Genomic DNA, 23013 nt, shown 5'->3' with positions numbered 1-23013 from the left:
TCATAATTAACTCATGCCTACATCTCTGCTAGCACTGTTACCTGGAAAGGGGGCTGTCTCCATGAGATAGTACTCATGCGGTGAGAAAGTGGGAGGGCACATGTGTGCATGGGGGAGAAAGGGCAATTATCACCCTATTTCTAACCCACTGTCAGTATCTCACAATAAAAGAATATTTTGTCTCTTCCCACGAATTTTAAAATGGTGGCAAATTCCCTTGTAATGCATTTATTTCTTCTGCATTTTGCTGCCGTCCAATGCACAGTAGATCTTTCACCTGGTGACTGGAGGGAAGCTGTGACTTGAAAGCTGAAAAATAACCCTTCACTCTTATCCTCATCTTTCCAAATATCATCTCATTCCAGACTCAGTTCTTTGATTTCTCTCATAGTACATCCCTTCAGGGATTCAGACCTATGCAGCGCAGTATGTTTTAAGAAACCAGAATACCATGAATCCCTTGTAATTCTACCTCAAAGGAATTCTTCAGCAACTTTTGCAGAAGCCTTGATTCCTCTAGCAGATGTCTGCGAGCAGCAGCATTCTCCAGCAGTTTCTCTTTTCTGAGATGAAGACAGATGTGTGAGGTAAAAGCCACAGAGTAAATTAGATAGAATAAGGGTTTTCAATTTTCATCTCTAAAACACATGTGATCTAACCCTCCATTCTCTAGGAGAGCAATGTCCATAATATGTAGCCTCTCATGATTTGGACTGTCAGAGAAGATGCTCAGGACACTATAGGAAGGATTACTATCAGATAGATATGTTTAAAGTACACACAAATTCTGTATTATGATACCTGCCTCTAGGAATCACCATTATGGCCTTTGAGAGTGCAAGAGAACATAAACTCAGCATGTTCCTTATATGGAAAGTCTATGAATATGATGGTATTTGTCACTGATAAACCAAAGCTACACCATCCCTTCATCTTTTTTCAAATGTGAACCTGAAGCACTTTATTCATGTTAATGCAGGCATGAGATATTTTGATCATATTAATAAATTCATGTTCACTTTAATGATAAGGGATCTCCAATCTCTCTTCATAAAGTTTACATGTATCTTTTCGTCTACCATAGCACTGAATACAACTGCTTCTACTGTCAGCATTTAAGATGAACAATATGCAATGTGCTAGGAGAAATAAAGTAACTCACATGAAAGGGCAAGATCTGATCTGAAAAATTGCAAATGCCTTAATAGATAATTTGGGCAAGGCTTTAAGATCTACCCCATTAGAGCAGTGAAAAAGCAGCTGTGCAGCAAATGACCTATCTTGATGGTATTTAATGATAATAAAGTATTTAATGGCACAGCAGGTCTCTGTCTTTTGTTTGCAACACTGTCCCTAAGGCCAGACCAGGATACAGAATTACAGGAAAACTGCCTTTTCTGAATCCCACTCCCCCTCCACTTGACTGTATTTTGGAAACCACCTAATGAATTATTGACCAGACTCAGGCCAATTTGGCAAGACCACAATGCAAAGTGCAAAGTTGAGTAAATGCAAACCAGTTTATGGTTCTCTTAAATCATTTAAAGATATCAGTCACATGGGGAGAGTCTCATTGCAAAAGAGATAGGTGGCTGACATTGGAAGGGTTTGACTTCACCTCCTCAGAACGGCCTGGCATCTGTTGGTGATGTTGTCCGTGTCATAATGCTTGTTCTGCGTTAGCTGCTGGGCAAATGAAGCCATCTCATCAATTTTCTTCATCTGAGCTTCCAAGGCTTTTTCAAACTGTGTGTGTTTCCGCTGTAGGATCTCCACACTAGACACTGAGTCCTGAATAGAATTCAACAAAGGGAAGCTGCTTTCAGTCAGAGTTTTTCCATCCAAAACACTGATAATCCAGAAGCTAAATGGCATTTACCCCACATTTGCAAGCTGTCAAGAAAATGTATTGGTCTTTGAAATTTATTGGCATTGAATCTGAGACTTGGGGCCTAAATAATATTCTATGCATGGTCTGAGGCCATTATTTCAGAATCAAAACTGAACTAACTGCTGGATGCTTAGCTTCTCCTGCATATTGTTGTGCTGCACAGATCATATCACTTCTCAAGAGTTAAAGCATCAGCTCCTAATCATAAATCAATCTTAAGACAGATGCTATTTTGGAAGCAAATGTGGGATGCCAAACTGAGATCAGAGTTAAGTGAACAAATATGCCACAGAAAGAGATTAAATTTAGAGCCTTGGTTTCAACTCATGGAATTTGGAAGAGCTCAGATCCAGATTCGAATTTGAGGACTGGAGTCTGACATCACAGTTAACCTAGACAGAAACACAGAATTTGACTTCTTGTAACATTTGTGAATCCCAAGCTTAATGACTCAGAGTTGTCTTTTCAGCACCTCTCTGCACTTTTAATTTTAGAATCAGTGGTGTCAAAATGTTACTGCAATAAACTCTGCTCTCCCACTACTCTAAAGGAACCAATAAAGCTCACATCAAATGGGCCAGAAAAAAAATCTAAACTTCTGGGTGCTGACATGAGTCATTGGAAGGGAAAGGACTCAAAGCATTTTCTATACATTACTAAGCTAAGTATCACTGGAAAATGGGTGGCTCCTTCTAAGTCTCATACACTTCAATGGAGGGACTGTAAATACATAGCTCCAGGCTGAAAATTACAGAGACAGACACCAGCCTCTAGCATTGTATGTTTTTCATACCATTTGTACCAATTATGTCTACACTGAACTCTCAGATGTAATTGTTGTTCCTGCAGAGATAACTACTTTGGTAGCACTACCTATACAAGGTGCAGGGTAAGCTAAGCATCAGAATTTATATCCAGCATTCTGCATAGCTTTTGCAACCCATGCATCAGCCTGCAGTTTTAGTTATTGCAGTGTTACTGGTACGTGAGGTAGGTAATTTAAAGCTACACTGGGTGCGTCAGCAGTGATAGCAGCAATGACTTGCACACTGCTGGCAAATGTATTCGCGTCAGATATGACCAGTTAGAGATGCAGTCTCATTTTCCTGCTACAATCTGAGTAGTTCAACTGTTTCGTTACTCTTGGGGTTGAGAATCCTATCCTGTGTAAAGTATGAAGGAAAGAAATCTGATCCTAAACCGTCAACAAGATGGAGCAGTAACTTCAGAAGGAAAACGATCACAGGAAGGTTCAGAGCACATCATCATACTTCACAGCTCCCTTTCCTCTAGACCGATTGTAGATTGTAAAGAAAATTGTAATTTCTCAAAGCACCTACCCCTAAGTCCTCATTAGCTAGGAAAGCCTCTTTGCTGCTGAGCCAGCTCTCAGTCTGTTCCACATAGCCATAGAATTTCTGTATAGGGAAAAAAAGCAGTCGTAAACATGGTGTAAAGCAGGGGTAAACCTGACTTTGGCAGAATATGCTGAAAAAAACCAAACTTCCAGAGCTATTCCAAAAATTAACTGCATAGCCATGGATGGCAATAAGCATCAGACACTACAAAACCCACATGCGTTAACAATTATTCTTGTAACTTTCTCCTTTATAATATGATTATTTCTTTTTGCCTAAGACATAGGATATGATACAAGTACTTATAGCTTGTTTGCTAATAGTGTAGAGAGTGCTGTGTAAGGTAACTGGGCAATAAAAAGGATAGTAACATGGTCTGAAATAAGGAGAATGTAATACATAAAGAAGCATGAAAGCAGCCTTTACCACATGGTTTAAGTTCTTATATATATGAAGCTTTTTAGATGGGACTGGTAGCACCAGCTGATATTTAAGGTACTGAACATTCCCCATTGTAAAATCTCTGTTTCAGTTATTTCTGACTTTTGCCAACAAGCCATCTGAGCAGAAATTTTGTAAGCGAGATGACTGTTACAGGGAAGTATTTCTGGAAAACTGCAGCCAAACCAATTCTTTTCTTAGAAAAGAGCCAGGGAAAAATATAGTATTCTGTCCATGCTAAATTTTTTTTCAGATAGGTTTTTTTAAAAATACTTGCCTGCCTCCATGTTTTTTGGGGGTGGTTATAGAATTTGGTAGAGTAATGATGTACCATTTTAAGTATGTGTCTTTTGGCAGCTGCATGAGAGTTTGACCAAATTTTGCTAAATTTTATAGCCTTTGAAAAACATATGAACATATATTCCACAGAAATGTCTTTGATTTGTAAAGGTACAATTTCTTAAAGTCCTGCCACCACACCAATGTGCTTGGCTGTCAGCATGCCTTCCTGAAATCAGTGAAATATACATTAAACATTGGGTATTATTAGCATATCTTTCCTCATACCATCTTATAAATTTGCTGTTTATACCGAGGAAAGTTGTCAGTGGCATGTGCATTGTCTGTTGAATATCTTTCTACCCACCTGTAAATCTTGTGCCTGAAACAATTTTATGGATTGTTCCTGCCATGCTTGGATCAATTCAGACCAGGCTTGCTGTAGCCTGGAGAGAGACTGGTGAATCACAGGGGATGCATAGTGACCAGAATTGGCAAGTTCTTGACCATAGTTACTGAGAGAGTTGAATCTTTCCACTCGTGCTTCAATCTCCTCCTAAAATATATTACCAAGGTTGATGTCAAGGGTTTATGGAACGCCAGTTATTCAGAATACAAGCCTTAAGGGGAAGAATATGGGTTGTAACTTTCCAACGCTAATATTTGTATGGAAAATCATTCATCTTTGAGCTGTATTACTGAAAAAGCACAGAATTGCCTAAGAGAAAATAAATGTGGACAATAAATGACTTTCTTGCTCTAGGAACAACTGGTCTCCTACAAATCAAACTTGAGATTACATTAGAAATACATTACAAAATGCTTAGATATAAACGAATACAGTTTTGAACATCCATAATATCGTATCCCCCGAGTCTTCCTACATAAACATGGTTCTTGTGAGAAACAGTGCCTAGAATTTTTCCTCTCCTGCCAAATAAGTTGGCATTAGATTATTACATTACAGTCATGGTTTTACTTTATTTTGTGGTGTTAAGACGAAATACATTTAACTTTTGCACCTGGTCTGATGAATGAGTTATGCCTATATACTGAAGCCTGAAGGTGAAAGCATTACAAGCAACTATGACCCCTGCAAACTGAATGTGGAATTCATAACATAAACAATTTGGAAATAAAAATAACAATGTGCTGAAATAGTACCATGTATTAACTCATAAACCACCTGAAAAACTATGGCATGTACTATTAAATGTCTGAAATTAGAACTGCTGTTCTTAGGGCTTTTGGGGAGGGCACAGTGGTGCCCGTTCATAGGTAACACAGCAGTAAGATAGCCATTCTATATTTTTATTCAGATTAGCACCTTGTGTTCCACTCTAGTCTCTCCTAAGGACTTTGGTTTGAGCCACTGACCTGAGTGAAATCAAACCCTCCATTTTTCTTGTTTTGTCTATAATTTTAGTTTAGTCAACCCAATACAAAAGAACATACTGCCTGGATTCCTCCTCTTCTATGTGACTCTCTCCTTAAAGCTATTTGGGTTACTTTACTAACAGAGATTAAAGACTTAGATTTTGCTACCATCTAAATTTGCAGTGGTTTGGAGTATTTCTATTGTGACAAAGAATTATTAGCAAAAATATTTTTAAGTCTGTGACACGAGAGCATTGTTAAAATGGAAGACTCTGAAAAAGGAGGGGACTTCAGGTACTTCATACTAAATTCAAGTCTAGAAAATGAAACAGAGTTTACAAACTATTTGTGCTAATAATGGGTCCCACAAAGCACTGGATATTAGTCGTGATTCTGGGAACATGGTTTTTAGAAAAACTAACATAACTGCAAAGAAAAGGTGATACAACAGCTGAGAGATAGCTATGATACTTGGGAAAAAGTAAAATATTAACTTTTTTCTAAGGTTAATTAACAATATCACTCCTTTTAGAAAATCCACCAAAAATATTAGCCAAATTAGGCACTGAAAGATTGTGTGGTAAGTATCACTGGGATATGAAGTGTTTCAGAACTGACTGTGTAGTACTGTCCAACAGTAATTTACCGCTCTGTGTGAGACAAACTGCTGTTTTTATTTTCCTCAGGTAAATAAAGTTTGCATGACAAAATCTAATTCAAAGTTAGAATTAACCGGCATTAGCTTTTTGGCATCTGAATAAAGAGATCGGCAGTGAGCATGTTTTGTTACTGAACCAGCTTTTTACCTACAGGATTGGACAGCAATACAGGTGAGAGCTAATGGGGCTTTCTGAGACTTTTTGCAGAGACATGAGCTGCCAAACAGCCCATGGGATAGAGTTCTGTCAATACATAAGTGACTTCTGTCCCTAGCGTGTTATTGAAAACAGTCTTTTCACCCTGTTATTGACAGATGCACGCAGCAAAATTCTGCTGTGTCTACAGCAATTATTTCCCATGGGAAAGATTCACAGTATGTTCAATTGGAAGTAATGATGATACTTACCTTTCTCTCCTGATGCTCCTCAATCATGCTTTCTGCTTCATTTGTGCTTTTAGGAAGTCCCCCTGCTTCCATTAAACCTCTGATGTTCTGGGTCCAATCTAGAAGCTCTTTCATCTCCAAGTTAAACTTCTGCAACTGATACGAGGCTGCCAGCTTCTCCTTCCTGCCACACAATGTGCAGTTCAGCATTATCCGACACAGAATTATCTAGTTGCCTCTCCCTCCCCATTTGCAGAGGAAGGTATCCTAGGAGAAGCCAAATTAAGTGAATTCAAGCCTCCTAGCTTTCCCTTACAACTCATAACAGTCCTCATCTTAAACCAAAATCACAGGAGATGCACACTGCCTTGGAGACAACATGCTTACATTATTTTCTACATTAGTTCATTAGGACAAGAAAGGTGAAAAAGCCTTCATAGCTGTTGCTTCCAGCAATGATTACCGCTCAGGTATAAGCCTTTCTTGTTTTGAAAAGATTCAAGAAAAAAATAATCTTCTAGAACCATCCAAAAATAAGTCTTTCACAAAGGCTTCATGACAGATTTAATTTGATAGCCTGGAGGCATTTTAGTAACATTATTTAGTGGGATAAACCACAAACTCATTGTTTTGGTTTTCCCAAAGCGACATCAATGGAACTTTTCTTGTACCAAGTCACGCTTGTTCCAATGCAGGTGTCTTAGCTGCCTGTATAAACTTTGTAAAGTGTTCTCAAAAACTTTTGAAAGGCTTTTGGCAAGTAGACTTGAGACCCCAGGGAGCAGCTTTGCTCCTGCTGAGAGGTATTCAGACCACTAGAAGTCTTTACCTTTGTTTGGCCTGTCCCTGGAGTCGTAGCCAGTTGTTTTTCATCTCCTGTTGCTTCATAGTCAGTTTGTCATTTATGGATGGATTCCTTGTGGAAAGGCGGAAAGATTGCAATTCCAATGGCTGGGAAGAGATTTACAGCGGGGTGAATTTATGCCAAATGCTTATATTCATTCCTGAGTTTGCCTTTCAGGAAAAGTAGCTCATTTTAACATCCCAGATTTCAAAAGCGAGTACTTAAATTAAAATAACAAAACATATGAAGGCACTTGTTATATGCACCAAAACCACATAGGCATTTGCAAGCTATCATCCATGGGAAGAAAGAGATGTGTGTGTTGCTTCACATGCACAAATGTTAATTTACAATTAAGAAAGTAGTTTTGCAGAATAGGGACAAACATACAGGAAAATGAAGTGCTAATTGTAATCTCTATGAGCTTAATTTAACTAAGATGGGTAACAAAAGCCATGAAAATATGGCAGTACATAGAAGCAACCAGATTTGCCTTTCAGCAGAAGACTCAAAAATTGTTTGTATCTATTTCAGCTAACAGCAGCATCAAAACACCACTTTCAGCGTAGGCTTCTAGTTGATGCTCTTTCCCCTAACACAGCCTGATAAACAGTAATGAACACTCACCACCTCAGGTTCAAAGTTGGTATCTTTCTCATAAAACTCCATCAAATTGATGAAAATGAAAAATTTAAATTGTGCAGAAAGGAAAATATGCCAGGCTGGTTTTAATCCATAAGAAAAGTACAGATATTATACTTCATACATGGTATTTGTGGTAGCATCAAAAAACCCCCAAACCTTGCTCATCTTTCTGTTTCCATGCAGCACTCCTCCATACAGCCCTGCTAATACTATTTGTGGAATACTGTCTAGTAATCACCCACATTTCATATGAGAATTAGCTAACAAAGTCACAATCAGTGAAGTTATCATACGTTTCACTATTTGCATATTATTGTGAAGAAAAAGTTTAGAGAAAGTTTGCAAAAATATTTTCTATATGAAAAGGCTTAACACTGGCGAACAGTGAAAACCATGAGAGGTTGTCATGGGATTTCTACTACTGCGGTTCAGCTGAAAACATTTCTTATTATGCATATTTAAAAATAGGCAATTATATAGGAGGTCAGACCCATATTTAATGCTCAAGATTAGTCCTAAATGATGCAAACTGGCCATTTTACAAAAGCCAGAGCTGATCAAGCAGGCAATTATAACCTAAGATTTCTGATTTTGATGTCTATGTCAGAAAACTACATGCACTGCAGGTTTTGCATTTTAGTTATAAACAGAACTAGAGTTACGATTTTGGTTCAAATCAGTACAGAAACTGGGGGAAAGATGGAGAGTTAAATATGGATTCCACACTTTCCAAAAGATATAGGACAGTCTAACCTGGCTTGTAGGTGAGGTCCAGAGAATCAGCTAACATTTTAAAAAGGGATTTCTCTTCTTAGATTTGGTGCATGAGCAAGAATAGTATTTGATACTATAAGGTAGGATTAAGCAGCACAGTATTTTACTGAGAAGAAATCTGTGCTGCATTTGTACTACAGTGCAATTCATACTAATGAATCTGAAAAGTCATGCTGATCTTTGCATCATGTTTCCAAGAAGCAAAAATGAACTTTTTTACAGCATTCTCTGTACTTCCCCACTTCTTACCTCCATTTTGGACTTAATAACACTGATTTCTCTCTCCATCTCTTCGTGCCTTCGAATCAGGTTTTCCACAGTTTCCATATCTTTCCCATAATCCAGTGCTTGTATCAGTACACTCTGGAGGGGGCAGTAGGATGTGCAAATGGTGAAGATGACAAAAACCAAAAGGATCATATCTTAATTCTTTCAAATAGTCTCCTCCTTCGCTTCTTTGTGTTGCCATCTGAATGTTCTTATTGTCTTTTTAAATATCAACAGGGCACCTTGTCTGCACTGCTTACAGAGATGAAACAAGAATTCACAACTCTTTGAACAGTTGCAATCCTATTTAAGGTGCCTCTGCTATTCACATATTAAAAAAAAAGAGAGACAGGAATGTTTCCTTGCATTTCTCAATGTTTCTTTTCCCTTTTTTCCATATACCAAAACGGTCAAATATTTTCTATTAAATTGTAGCACAGAAATTTTCAAGTGTGTTTTATGAAATTATGGAAAACAAAATTGACCCTCAGAATCCTACCAGAAATGAAATCCCATAAAAGGAAGAAATACATTCGCAAAAATTGTTATAAAAATTTCAAACCAACAGCCTTGTAACCTTAAGTAGTACCACTATATATCTGCCTACTGACTTATAATTAAATTAATATCATTAGTTTGTGGATGCAATAATTAGTTTTTATATAGCCTTTTTCTTCTATTAATCTCAAAATTATAATCCAGGATAGGCATTTTTACCTCAATTTTCTGAATGAATAAGATTTTTTTATACAACTTTTCCAAGTTGCATATTTAACATGTCTGCATTGCACAGCAAGGAGAGATATGCAAGCTAGTGTTGAAGGAACTAGCTTTGAATTCGGAACACTAGAAGTTGCTATATTCAAGCTAAGTAGATAATTCAGAAAAAGCTCCATGGTAGCTCAGCTAACTGGCTTTTGGTATTCAGAACTGACTCGGCTCAGCACTGTCTGAAGGAGATGCGCACCTGTGTCAGTAACACAGGAAAAAATAGACACCAGTCCCTTAGCTTCTTACATTTGTATCCTACTTACTGCATCTTGCTGTGGTCCTTTCTTGTGGAAGGATTTACTAGACCACATGGAGATGCCTACAAACGTAAAGATGCTGCAGCTTAATTACTTGTCTAATTCTCCTTACAGTTAGTGGAAAGAAAGAGTCACTGCTGGAGCAAGATTTATCTCGTCCTCAGGCGGACATCTAAAATAGGCCAGATGCACTGAGCTCTAGAAGTAACTGCTTCTTTCTGCTGACTGTGGAAGAAACCATGGATGACTACTCTGGATATAGCAATGAGTCACCTAATACTAAAGTACTATTTAATAGGCAATACCGTTTGACTAGAGACCATTAATTAGAATCATAGAATCACAAAATATTTTAGGCTGGAAGAGACCTCTGAACATTATCTAGTCCAACCCCTGCCCAAAGCAGGGCCACCTTAGATCAGATTGCTCAGGGTCTGATCTCGTTGAGATGTGAATGTTTCCAAGAATAGAGAATCCACAGTCTCTCCGGGTAACCTGTTCCAGTGTTTGATCACTCTCATTGTGATTTTTTTCACTTTACATCTATTTGGAACTTTTCTCATTGCGACTTCTACCCACTGACTCTCACTGTGTCAGTACAAACCTCCAAGCAAGTCCAGCTTCATCTTCTCTGTAACCTCTAATTAACTAAAGACAGCATCCCCTTTTATTGCAGACTCTGTAATTTCTCACAATATAATTTCAAATGTACCTTTTTAACCATGAATGTCTTAGAGTTGTTAATCTGCAAAGTGTTTAATGACATTTCAGCCTTCCTACAAATTTGATACACAGACAACTATCAAAGGTCACTGCTGGGTACTCAGCATCTTTCTAGCAATCGGCACACCTGGGTTTATCACTGTTGGCAAAACAGAACATTTTCCCATTTCAGATAATCAAAATCTGAGAACTTACCTTCTCAGTAATTCTCTCTGTGATATCATCAATTTCTCTGATTAAGGCATGAATCTCTAGGGATCCCTCTAACTTCTTCCTGTATGCATTCAGGTTACCATGGAAACTGTTCCACCTTTTATTGAAAAGAATATTTTAGAGGTGTATTTCAGAGGTGAGGATTTCCATAACTGAGTTTCACGATGCTCAGATCTAAGTAAAAAGACAGGATTTCTGAACTACCTTATGTATTGATCCCTAGTTCCCCACAATAGGGGACACATCACAGAGATAAAGCATTAGCCTGACAAGACCATCTGGTTGTATTTATATTTATTCCAAGTTTTCAGGATGGCATGGGGGTTAAAAGCTAAAAAGTACTGAGTTTCCTTAAACTCTCAATAACCTCACAGTCCCTATCTTCATGCTTTTTGTTCTTAGCTAGTGGGCTGTGAAGCAGCAAAAGCAGTATGCACTTCACGAGGACAACTATGTGAACAGATGGAAGTGTCTTAGTTTCATGGATCTAGTGTGTAAAATGCTGTGAAACAGCATATTTGCCTCCAAGGCTAGAAAGATGACTTTGGCCCTGCTGGATTAGTAATCCTGCTCTGAAAGTCTTGAAAGGTAACTCCAGTGTCTGATGTTTGGTATTCATGATGTTAAAGAAGAAAATACATGTTGCAATTCCTCCATTTATCCCAGCCCAAGACACCTAATCTTCCCTTCTTGTTTTTGCTTTCCACAGAAGTTTTAAAAGAATACTCACTTCTCATTGAGCTGCTTCCGGCGCTCATATATTGTCTTTGTTTCTTCCTTGTTCTGTCTCTCCAGTTTCATGGCCAGGGCATTGATAGCCCTGATGTGAGCATCGTCCACTGTAGTCTCCTGTAAAGTGAGAAAAGGAGCAAGGATAGGTGTTCAAAATGCTTATGACTCAGTTTTCCACCGAATTGTGAAAAACAACAATAACAGCCACAAGCAAGAGTTTTACCTCACTACCAACCATTTCAGATACATGGGGTTTGTTCTGCCTTACCTGCTGGTGTTACCAGACCTTGATGAGAAGACAGTAAAGGCAAGAAAGAACATTAATGACTATAGATACAACAATGATCTAGGTCTAGATGAGGACCCTCAGAACTTTATTTTTAAGCCAGGCATTCCAGCAGGGGCTCATTTGTTGAAGAAACATAGGTGCAGTTGCTGGTTACATAGGCGGCTGCTGTGAAACAGCTGATGTGTGGCAGATTGTTCCTCTGTCAAACAGGTAGTGAGTGACTTGTGGCTCCTAGGCCTGCTGACTGTTTTTCCTAGGTACGTTTCTGTCCAGAAGTGCCTCCTGTACTGTGGACAACAGGCTTAAAATCCATACCGCATTGAGAAATCTGGACAACTCATGCTATTGCTTTTTCTTCTAAAGCAACATCACTGCATTTTAAAAGATACACTCAGTCTTTGAGGCACCTTGATTCCCATGTGCACACCACAGAAAGGATAATATTTGCACATTGTACATATAATCTGAACTATAGTGGAATAATTGTTCTTTTGGAGTATGACGGATGGCCAACACTGAACACGGCTCCAAGATTCAAAAACATTCTCTATTTTTCTAAGACCGGTAAATCACAAGCTTAGCAGGGAGACATTAATCACTGGTGTAGTAGACGCACAGCTGCAAGATGCCAGCACACTGTTAATAGAAGTATTGACTCCATTTGTATTTTATTTATGCTACATCCATACCAATGTACATGCTTCCATATGTGCTTTACTGTTACAAACAGTCCTAAAGTAAACAAAAGAAACCAGCAGACAGTCAGATATTCTTCAGAAACCCTGCAGTCTTCTCTCCTGGGAAGTAATAGCAGCACAATGTGATAGAATACAAGTAGAAATTTTGGCAGCCATCGATGCAGGATGATTGCTCCCTAGCCTGGTCTCAGACTTGTCTAGCTGGGAAACCTAGACTGGATGGATGCACACACTGTGCCAGGACTAGCCTGCTTCTGTTTGTATCACTCTATGAAGTACTGTATAACTAAGTGTCAGCTATGAGGGTATCATTGAACACGACTTCTGCAGAAAAAGGCTGGGACAGAGTGGTACAGGAGCAGTGGCTACAAGCTGATAGTATCTAAGGCCAAGAGTTTCCTGTGGCATATAAAATCTACGTTAGTTTATAGTAAGACTTTCCTATTCAGAGTCTTATGCTGACTGGGACACTGGGTTGTTTCTGCCTCTTTCAACATCCTTCTTTTGGCTGGTACAACCTGTCGCAGAGCCCTTGCTCCATCCCTTAGCTCACCGTTCAGCTGGTAAGGACTGAAGGGACAATGAAGGAAGCTTAGTATTTTGGCTGTCTACCCAAACTCAGTACTAATGCACTGTCACAGGAAATTCTGCCAGGCTCTGGAAAGGGGAGCTCAGGGTTTTCTTCCACGTGTTAGGCATATCTGTAGTGTTACTTTGCATAGAAGATGACTGTCTCCTTCTGCTGTTAGGCAACAGAAACAGAAGATGGGAGCTGCCATAACAGGAATTGGCAACAAGATGACAGGTAAACAAAAGGATAAAGACTATTAGGAGAGAACACTAGAGTAAACCTCACTCACAAAGTCCTAATACACCTCTTTCCAGACCTTTCTCACAGATTCCAGACTGGTAAATCAGCACAGTAATATTTGCTGCGTGACACTCGGACCCTTTAGTCCACATCTGTAGCAGTACACACAGAGAGAACAAGAGGTTGCTGCAAATGCATCCTCTTGATGTGTGGCCTCACAGCTCTCATGGTGAGAGCTGAAGCACATCACAAGGAGGCCCGTGTTGCAGCAGGGCCTGTTCCCCAGCGTTCCCAAGGTTTGGTGCTTAGGTTAGTACATCTCACTGAGTGCAAGAGAGACAGCTGGCGTGACTCAGCACCACGAAACAGGGTCAGAGATCTAAGCATGGAAAAGTGAACTCTGCAGCTGTCTTGTCACATGGCTCCTATCCAAAGTGTAAACCATTGCTCTGTTTTACTAGATGTCTGATTATTAACATTATGATTCATGACTAACCACACGTGCTGTATCAACAAAGGTCCCCAAATATATGTGCCTCATTTGGATGAAGAAATACGAGAAGCTTGACTGTTCCTCAGGAGGAGTGGAAGAGAGAAATAAAGGAGGGAAATGGAAAAAGCAGTCAATTTTTTTTTTTTTATGGGCTTGTTCATGGAAGGTCTATATCAACTTTCAGATTCAAACAAATATGGCTGAAACAACCATTTCTAATGCACTTTTGTGTGGAAGTCACTGTGACTTTGTGGACTGCATGAACCAAACTGGAAATTTGCTCTTCAGGCTCACACAGCCAGCTTTCCAGTCGTGTAATGCAATCCAAAATCTTAGGTTGTGTCATGAGCACCTGATAGCTCTGTTTAGACATCATCAAAGCAGAAGGCACAATGAAGAAAAATTCTATCTTTTTTAACAGCTTATAAAGTGGTCTTGCTTCCTACTCCCCTGATCTTTCATCTCCTCAGGGTACTGGAACTCTATTTGCTACCTAGATATACTGCTGGGCTGAAAAGTTAACTGCTGTTTCCAGCCACACAAGGAACGTGCATGGAAAACACTTCTTACCCTTGATGTTGCTCCACGGAACTCATTCAGCTTTTTCATGAGCTGCAGGCAGTGTTCATAGTCATTTCCCACATCGCCTACATTAATCATGACTTCCTGGGGAAATAAGCAGCAGACAGGCAAACATTCAGGCTAAGAGTACAAGAACACAGCACGTCTCAATGTTTATGCTGATGCAATAAGTTCTGTGATGTGTCTCTAAATCACTGACCTACAGCTTTTGAAGTAGTCTCTTCTGATCTTTAGATAACTATGAGACTTAGTCCCAACTCCATCTCCAATCTATTACTGATTATGGAAGCAACCTCTGAATGAAAACTTAGTGGATCAAGTGATTCTTCCTTCACTCTTACAAAGAGAAACTCTCAGATTTGATACACAACGAGAGTGACAGTTGCCAAATGCTTCAAGCCTCTTCCATTCTAGTCTACTTTCATTTCTCTGTCTCGATAGAGACAGATGAGATGACCACCAATAATCACAATCTCTTTATATGCATATTTTACATGAGAACATGTGCTAATACTGTCCAACTGACTCTGGCATGGAAGCACTCCAGAAAATTTTTAGAATTTGTTGAATCATTCCTTCCATATTGTTTGTAGAACGTGTCATGATTCTTCCAGGCAAAAGCCACTAAGAAAATATCCTGGAAGATGACACATTTATCAGAAGTTCACTGCTACATAGCAAGTCTCTAGTGTACTGCTTGGGTTAAATACTAGAATCTATTTACCCTCTCCCTGATCCAGGCTTCCACCTGGTCCACCTTCTGAAGAAATTCCAGGAAGTCCCGGCTGTCCTCCAGCATCTTTCCACGTGCAGCAACAGCTCTCTTCAACTTCTCCCAACGCTCCTGAAGCATGCGGACTCGGCGACGGATCTCTCCTGATTTTGGGTGGCCTTTTGATACTAGGGCTTCTCCTTTCTTCACATTCAGAAGAAGAAGAAATTAGAAATTAAGGTTGCCATTAACTTTTAATGTGATTACCATGTTACATGATCTTTCTAGAAGGACTCTCTCACTTTCCTAACCTGGACTACACAATAAATTACTAATATAAATTCTTAGTGCCCAAATGACACTGCTCAGCTGGAAAGCTTTTACATCTGGAGGGAATCAAGAACATTAGGATTTGAATATTTCCCTGCCAAGAATGACATTCATGGAGTGGAAGCACCAAGAGAGGTATTACAGATGATTGCGCCCTTCAGCTATGCGATTCATCCAGTTTCAGCAAGAATGTTCACAAATCCAGCATGAAATCCTACTTACCTTTTGTAGGAGTAATCACCCCAGGCAAGGAAGAAGTTATCTTCCTATTCAGGCAATAAGGAAAGATGGAAGTTCCTGGATAGAGCAATTAACAAATCTCTCTGTTGTAAATTAACAGCTTTACATTTCCATGGCATAGCAACTGGGTTTTTGTCCACAAGTAGGATAATCGATACAGAGGTGGTGAACAAGCTACCCTTCCTTTCCATTTCATCTATTTGTCCTTCTTTGGATAACCAGCAATAATCTGTAAAAACACTAGCACAGTGAGAGAGTTACCTTATTAACAGCTGTGATGATTTCTTCATTTGCTAGAATCTCTGCCTCAAAGACCTGATGTTTCTGCAGCAGCTTCATTTTGTCCTGCAGATTGCTAGGGTCTTGTATGGAAGGATCCTTCAGCTTCTGCATGCGCTCACTGATCCAGTCTTCTGCCTGCAGCAGTGTGAGGCATTAGAGTTAGCATGATAACTACATGCCGTCCTGGGGCCTCCTCCCAAGACATGTCACTGTTCTATGCAAGTGTCTATGCCAGGGCTAGGTAGATTGAGCCGGCAGCTGACAGCCGAGGTGGCTCTCCATTTTCTGAACTTGTCTACTTAATAGGAAATAAAAGCAGGTAGGAATGAAAATATTTTTTAGCTGATCACAAGAATAATGAAAAATTCCTTGAACACCTCAAATTTTATCACAAGCCGTGAACAGATTATACAATCTTCTAGTTTAGATATAGAGAATCCTTGAGCAGATATGCAGCCTTGACATGGTAGACATTTAAAATGAGACTATGACAGCTGAGCCTTGGATTTAGGGCTCTGAGTTTCATCTCTTATCTCTGTAATTGACCTACCTGTAAGCTGGGTTAAGATTCTTAAGAATTCTGTGTCTCACCTATAAAACAGCACTAACATTTCATGATCTCAGTGATGGAAAATGCAAAGCAAATATAGCCTTACTGATGGGGCCAAGCACTGGTCAGATTATTTGAAAGCAAATACAACTCTATTTGTTTTTACACTTCATAAAATTCAAAATGGTCTAGTCAGGAACATCAGATTCAGACAAGCAGGTGAACCATGAGGACTAACAAAGCAAGGGTTATGTGTTTCTCTTAGTAAATTCTTTTTTAGGGGATTTAAGCATATGCAGAATAAAATGGAAGATAGGATAGTGAGTTTTCCACATTTTTCTTTAAAGTCTGCTAAACTTAAGCCCTTAGCACTGAAAGAAATATTTTCTATCCATCAAAACACTGCAAATTGAACACTTGATATACATTGTAACTGATCCTGTTGTTGTCAGACCACTGAAGTAACCTAATGTTTTGACAACACAGGAACAGCAAATTGAAGCCAGCTTTATCAGTTTCAAAGCATCTTGGCTGTCCTTGTGGAACTGTGCTACATGCACACAAGACTTGACAACTGGAGGATTTTCTCAGTTAATTAATGATTTGAAGTGTTGTTTCAGCTGCTGAAATTCTATAAACAATAACAGAAATAGCTTTCACTAGCAGTGTGCTCTCCAGAAACTGTTCCCCTCCAAAGCACAGTTAGACACTCAAACAGGAGCCTTCTGTCAAGGTTGCCCAGGACAACACGCTGTCATCTGCTGTTTTCATTTCTGAAACAAGCTAGGGCCTTCTCCCATTACCCAGCCACACATTAATGCTTTAACATCACTTAACTGATTTCTCATTTGAATGGGACAGGCTTGTCCACACAGTTAGGATGAGAAACAAATGAATTCCCTGTATATAGCCACTTAAAAGGCAATTTCTTTCCTACTTTTTAATAATAAGTAATGGCTTAATGACAGACTGAACAAAACCTTTTTTAAAAAATAATAATAATAAAAAAAATCACATCCGCACTCTTAGTAGCTTGGTTTATTTTAAGGCTTACTTAGGATGGCTCTAGAGACTGCGAGACATCCTTCTCCTGGCCCCATGTCCACATTCAGATGTGAAGCAAAGCTGATTTGTTGTCCCAAGATCTTTCTATGGAAAGACTTATGGTTGCCTGGACAGGCATTTTCACTTTACTGAAGACAACAGCAAGACTAGCATTATGGTCAGTGTAGGTACATGGGACCAGTCTTATTTCTATAGGACTCAAAAAAATGTGGGCACTATCAATTTAGAAACCTACATTTTCAAAATATCAGTTACTATAACCTCAATTTACAAACTTTTTGTAGATTATACTGACTTTTAATAACAGAAATATTTAAAGCATATAAAGGGATGTGCCTGTTCCAGACATCTAGAAATAACAAGTAATTATCTCTCTCTCTCTCCTCTGAGATAAAGAAGCAAATGTTTTTTATTCTTTTGTAGAGGGTGAAAGGGAAAGGAAGTTAAGTGCCACTAATATGATGAACAAATTTCAGAGTCAGCGTTAAAATCCAGAGCGAGTTTTAGAAGTCAAAACTTGCAACTTTACGATCTTTCCTCTGCAGTAACTCAAATACACATATTTCTAAGTAGCAACCTGCTCATTTGCCTTCCATGTAGACACTGAGGTACAAACTTTGTGAAATAGGATAGTCTGTAAGTCTGCCTCATTCTTTGGGACTAGAAAAGCGCCCCATTTCTACTGTAGGAGAGTGTGTCCTGTTTTGCGAGCTGCATGTGATCTCTTGAGTTAGTTGTTGTGAGTTTTGTGCAGAAAAAATAAATTACTATGTCCTGAAAAGGGTACAAACTGCGGCTAGCCTTCTAAGCAGACCATATGATGTTGAGCTCTCTGTCCTCTCATCAGTAATCATAGACTGTGTTTTTGTACTAATGTGTGTAGCGCTCTGTGTAATTGCTTCTAGAGAGTAACTAGGAGACTTTTAATGATGACAGTGATCACTATTTTCTGCTGCCAGAAAAAATCCCATTTGATCACTAGAAATTACTTCAGATGATTGCAGGAGGGAGAGTTTTCAGGGGAGTGGGACCTGAGCTATGGGTCTTGCTCTTCTAATAAGTAAGAATTAGCAATGACCTCATTGATTTCACAGCTAAACTCAAAACTCATCTCTGCAATTTAACTTCCCTTTGGGGTCTATTCTCATATATGAACTCGTCCACACCCAGAACATCATTAAAATCAAATTAAACATTCCATTCTACCTAACAAAGAGGAAGGGAGATATTACTCTAAGATTATTTTTTTTTTTTTAATTCCTTGGTCGCATTCACATTCTACAGAAGTAGGCAATGAATTTAGATTGGTCAGGTAAATAAGCAGGTAGTTTAAGAGCAAAAACTCCCTACAGAACTCCTGGCTGAATTTATGTGGAGAAAGTGGATGAGAAAAGGGAAATGTTCCTTACTATACAGGGCCAGATCCTCTGCTATAAGTGTGTGATCCAAGAATGAAGTGGGACCCCAGCCTAAGCACTGATTTGAGAATTACAGAGAGGGCAGGGAAGAAATGCAGAAGTATTCCTACCTAATAGATTGACTGTGTCTCTAGGAGGGCATTGACAGCTTCTCTGCCAGAGAGGATGTCGGCAGTTCTGTGACCTTTCCATCACAGGTGCATTGCTCTTTTGAAAATAGAGCACTGTGCAATCCACCGTCCACTCCATCCACTCCCCTCTGCTACTCCACAAGGTGGACTGGCCAATACTGGTCGACTGGTTCATGTCATAGGAAAAGTATAGCCAAATAATAGGAGTTAATAAAGTCCTGATAAAGTTTATTTAAAAAAAAAAACAAAAACAACCAGCATGCAGCTCTGGCTCTTTAGTGTAGCCAAAGAAGAGGGTATTTAAATGTCTGACTATTTTGGAGGGGGAGGAGTTCCAAATATATTGTGCTGTAAATTGAATTTTAGCAGCCATTTATTCCTCAGATTACTCTTTTTCTAAACAAAAAATAAATTTGGTTGTCAGCAGCAGCTGTGTTCCAGGCATTCACTCTCCTTTGGTGACAATCATAATTTGACCTGTGTCAGGACATGTGTCTTTTTCATGGGCTGGGAGGTGACAAGCACCTGTAGTTTTTCTTTCAACCACAGAGGATGTTCCATGGGATGCAGCAGCAGAAGGGGTGCATACCAGACCAGCAAGAGTGTTTGCAAATGTCCTCTGGGCCTGTGTGCTTTTGTTTATGCTAGCACATCGGATGCTAGCACATTTTTCAGTCACACACATTGTGCTGCCCTTTGAAAGACTGACCTAGTATGTCTTTCCAACAGTAGTGCCAGGAGCAGAGCTACTCAGTTACAGGACTAAGGTCAGAGCAGGAAACAGAGACGAACATATTCTGCAGAGACCAGTCTAGAGTAGCTGAAGAGCTATGCTAAGTTGCAGCACTGTTTTGAAGGCCTTCAGTGAACACCCACTAGTAAAGCCTAGCGCCCTTGCCATAATGCTTTCTACTTTGTATTCAGCCTGATTTGAAATATCTTTTCTTTCTCACCAAAGAAAACATAAGGTAGTAGCTGGCAATTTTCCTTTTGTTAGTTTTATTTTAGCAGAGCTCCTGATGTGTAAAGCAGCTGTAATGGGCACAATGCCACAACGATGGTATAGTAACAGCAATGGCATTGGAGCACCCCTTTGTGTGAGTGTGGCAAGAGTTACCATACCAGAGTAACTTATCAATCCACCTGACCTCTGGCAAGGGCGAGCACTTCATCCAATAGAGGAAGGCAGCTCCTCTGCCTTCCACCCCCATCCCAGTCTAAAACGCTCTTACCTCTTCCAAGTTCTGGTAGAAAAGTGCCAGAAGAAGGGCGGTCTGCAGCTTCTCTCTCCTACTCTGGGATAGATCCTTGATCTGCTGCTTCCTCTCACGAATGGCCTTCAGTTTGTGCTGGATCTTTAGCCCTTCCAGTCCACCAACCTTTTCTAGCCTGCTTGCCTGTTCTTGAAGAGACATCATCTGAAGAGGCAACAAATCTGAAATTACTTCTATGCTTCCAAGTACTGTGAAAGAAACAAAACCCAGGCTCCTTTCCATACCTAAAAGATTCTCTTTTTTTCTGGAATGAACCAAGAATAGCAGAGACAAGTTAATCAGCATCCCTCCTACCCTCACCCTGTACTATGTTACATCTATGATGTCCTTGTCATTGGTATCTGTAGTGCACCCTGGCTACTTAAACGAATTAAAGCTGTAGCTCCAGGAGTCCCTATGCCACTGATCATCCAGTGCAAGGAATCACAGAGCAAGCCTGACACCCATGAATGCACAGGATTTATTGCTTTGTGGAATTCAGGTGTTGGAAGGTAGCTCTCAACATGAGCAATCAGTCTGGCAGGGAGCTGGCATGGGTTCTGGGAGTTCATTCCTTCTGGGGAACTCAGGCACAGCCCCAGGTTTGAGTTTAGCTCTAGCCTGGATGAATTACAGCAGTGGCCACCAGCCAGGCAGATTCCTTTACATGCAGGCAAGCAATTCAGCATCTATTCCAAGGTGCAAAGAGGCTAGCCAATTTGGTACAGACATTGTATACCAAATGTATATTTAAATAATTAGACAAGTTGTCCCCTCTGACCTACTGTATTTTACTTGTTTTAAAAGCCACTGATTTTTTTTTTTTTTAAATGAAAAAAGCAGAAACTTCTGATATCCGTAACATACAATATGGCCTGCTTTAAATATTTCTTCTGGTAAGTCCCACTAGTCAACTTCGTAAGTGGTTTTCCTGTCTACTGCAAGACAATATAGACAGGACTTGGTCATGGAGTGTTTAAGACTCGTTCTCCACTGCTCTGCCTCTTACTTTACTAAGCTTCCCCATTTTCCCTTTGGTTCAAGCATATCAGGCATATCATACCTGTCAGCAATTAAATGTGTTGCCATATCAAAAAAAACCCCAAAACCAAAAAAAAAAACCCACCCCAAAAAACCCCAAAACCCAAACATTCTGCCCCATAGGTTGGTAGAATATTTGTGTTGATTTTTGTACCTTCTCATCCTGTGATGCCAGAAGCTTCTCAAAAGCCTCGTGTTTCCTTATCAGTTGCTCTACTTCACCTACAGAGCTTCCGAGGTCACTGCTTTTCAAATAAATCTATTTTTTAAAAAAAATAATATTTTTCTCAGTGGATTAATTGTCACATAAACCTGATTCATAAGTGTGAGAAGAGGTATTAACTCTGCAATTGAGAGTACACTTGAAAGGAATAAAAAGGAACAGGAGGCAACTGAAATTGGAAATTAAATAGTAGAGCTCCATGGTCTTGAGCAAGAAAGAGAAGCATTAACAGGTCCAGCTAAGGAAAGTGACCTATCACTGCTTGTCACGATCATTAAGTCACAAGGCTGGCAGTGAATTCCAGAGGTCCAAGCTATCCTTGTAATCCAAAGCAAGATCAACACTGTCATGTCTGACAGATGTCTGCATGATTCCTTCTTAAGAGATTTCCAATAACAGAGACTTTGCAGCCTTCCTGGGCAATTTATTCCAGTGCCTCATCACATTTACCATTAGCGAGATTTTCCAAATATCTAGCTTGAAAATGCATTGCTAACACTTCACCTCATTACGTACTGCTCTCTTTATCACATTAAGGAGATAATTCCTTTTTCACTTGCTTCAGTCTTGCATACATTTGTAGGCTTTTTGCATACTGGGATTTCTATCTTCTCTAGGCTAAAACTACCCTGATCCGATCAATCATTCCGCAAAAGCTGTGTCTTCTTGACTCTGATTATTCTTATTGCTGTCCTCTGGGTTTTCTTCATTTCCACTTATTTTGAAAGAGGGTTCCTAATACTTGATGCAATAAGTGGCAATAAGCAATAAGGCTGCCAGAGTGAAGGCAGTGAAGACAGCAGGGAGTTTATGCGTGCCTTTCAAGCTGTAATCTTCTGCGTCTATCTGTGTATGGTCCTTATCTTTTACACAATACCATGAACTCAAGTTCACCTTACAATCTACTATAAGCTTCCAGAAACTTTTCAGAAGAACTGCGATCAGACCAGCATGTCCCCATCCTGTATTTATGCAGCTGATTATTCCTGAAAAATGTCATAGCTTGCACCTGTACCAAGTGCATTACATCTGTTATTTTTTCAGGCCATCTTTCCAACTTGCCTGCATTAATTTTATTGAATCTTTTTCCTGTTGGTCTCTAATGCAGAAAGACCTTAGTCTAAAACAACAAATGCAGTTTTAAGGAAACTGACCTCTGCACTACTCACTTTTAACATTGTGAGGACCATTTCTAACTAACCTACATTCATCTCTAAGGCATCACAGTGTTTCTTGACTCTTTTCTGGTGTTAAGAAAACTGACTGCCCAATTGCTTC

General features: G+C 39.5%; 1 protein-coding gene across 1 annotated transcript in view; it reads right to left on the bottom strand.

The window, feature by feature from the left end:
* Positions 1–23013, bottom strand: part of SPTBN5 (spectrin, beta, non-erythrocytic 5) — a 99292-nt gene that overhangs the window by 22090 nt on the left and 54189 nt on the right. Inside the window, exons 34-47 of the mRNA XM_009709910.1 lie at positions 21667–21771; positions 20451–20636; positions 16034–16189; positions 15215–15406; positions 14479–14574; positions 11616–11734; positions 10868–10982; positions 8904–9017; positions 7221–7342; positions 6413–6575; positions 4337–4525; positions 3232–3309; positions 1619–1791; positions 473–563 (exon numbers count right to left, since the gene is read on the bottom strand). Coding sequence (XP_009708212.1) covers positions 473–563; positions 1619–1791; positions 3232–3309; positions 4337–4525; positions 6413–6575; positions 7221–7342; positions 8904–9017; positions 10868–10982; positions 11616–11734; positions 14479–14574; positions 15215–15406; positions 16034–16189; positions 20451–20636; positions 21667–21771 — 1899 coding nt within the window. The remainder of the gene's footprint in view (positions 1–472; positions 564–1618; positions 1792–3231; positions 3310–4336; positions 4526–6412; positions 6576–7220; positions 7343–8903; positions 9018–10867; positions 10983–11615; positions 11735–14478; positions 14575–15214; positions 15407–16033; positions 16190–20450; positions 20637–21666; positions 21772–23013) is intronic.

The sequence above is a fragment of the Cariama cristata genome, unplaced genomic scaffold (assembly GCF_000690535.1).
Source record: "Cariama cristata isolate BGI_N322 unplaced genomic scaffold, ASM69053v1 scaffold17561, whole genome shotgun sequence".
NCBI classification, from domain to species: domain Eukaryota; kingdom Metazoa; phylum Chordata; class Aves; order Cariamiformes; family Cariamidae; genus Cariama; species Cariama cristata.
The sequence above is the reverse complement of the archived record's forward strand: the minus strand, read 5'-3'. Positions and strand labels throughout refer to the sequence as shown.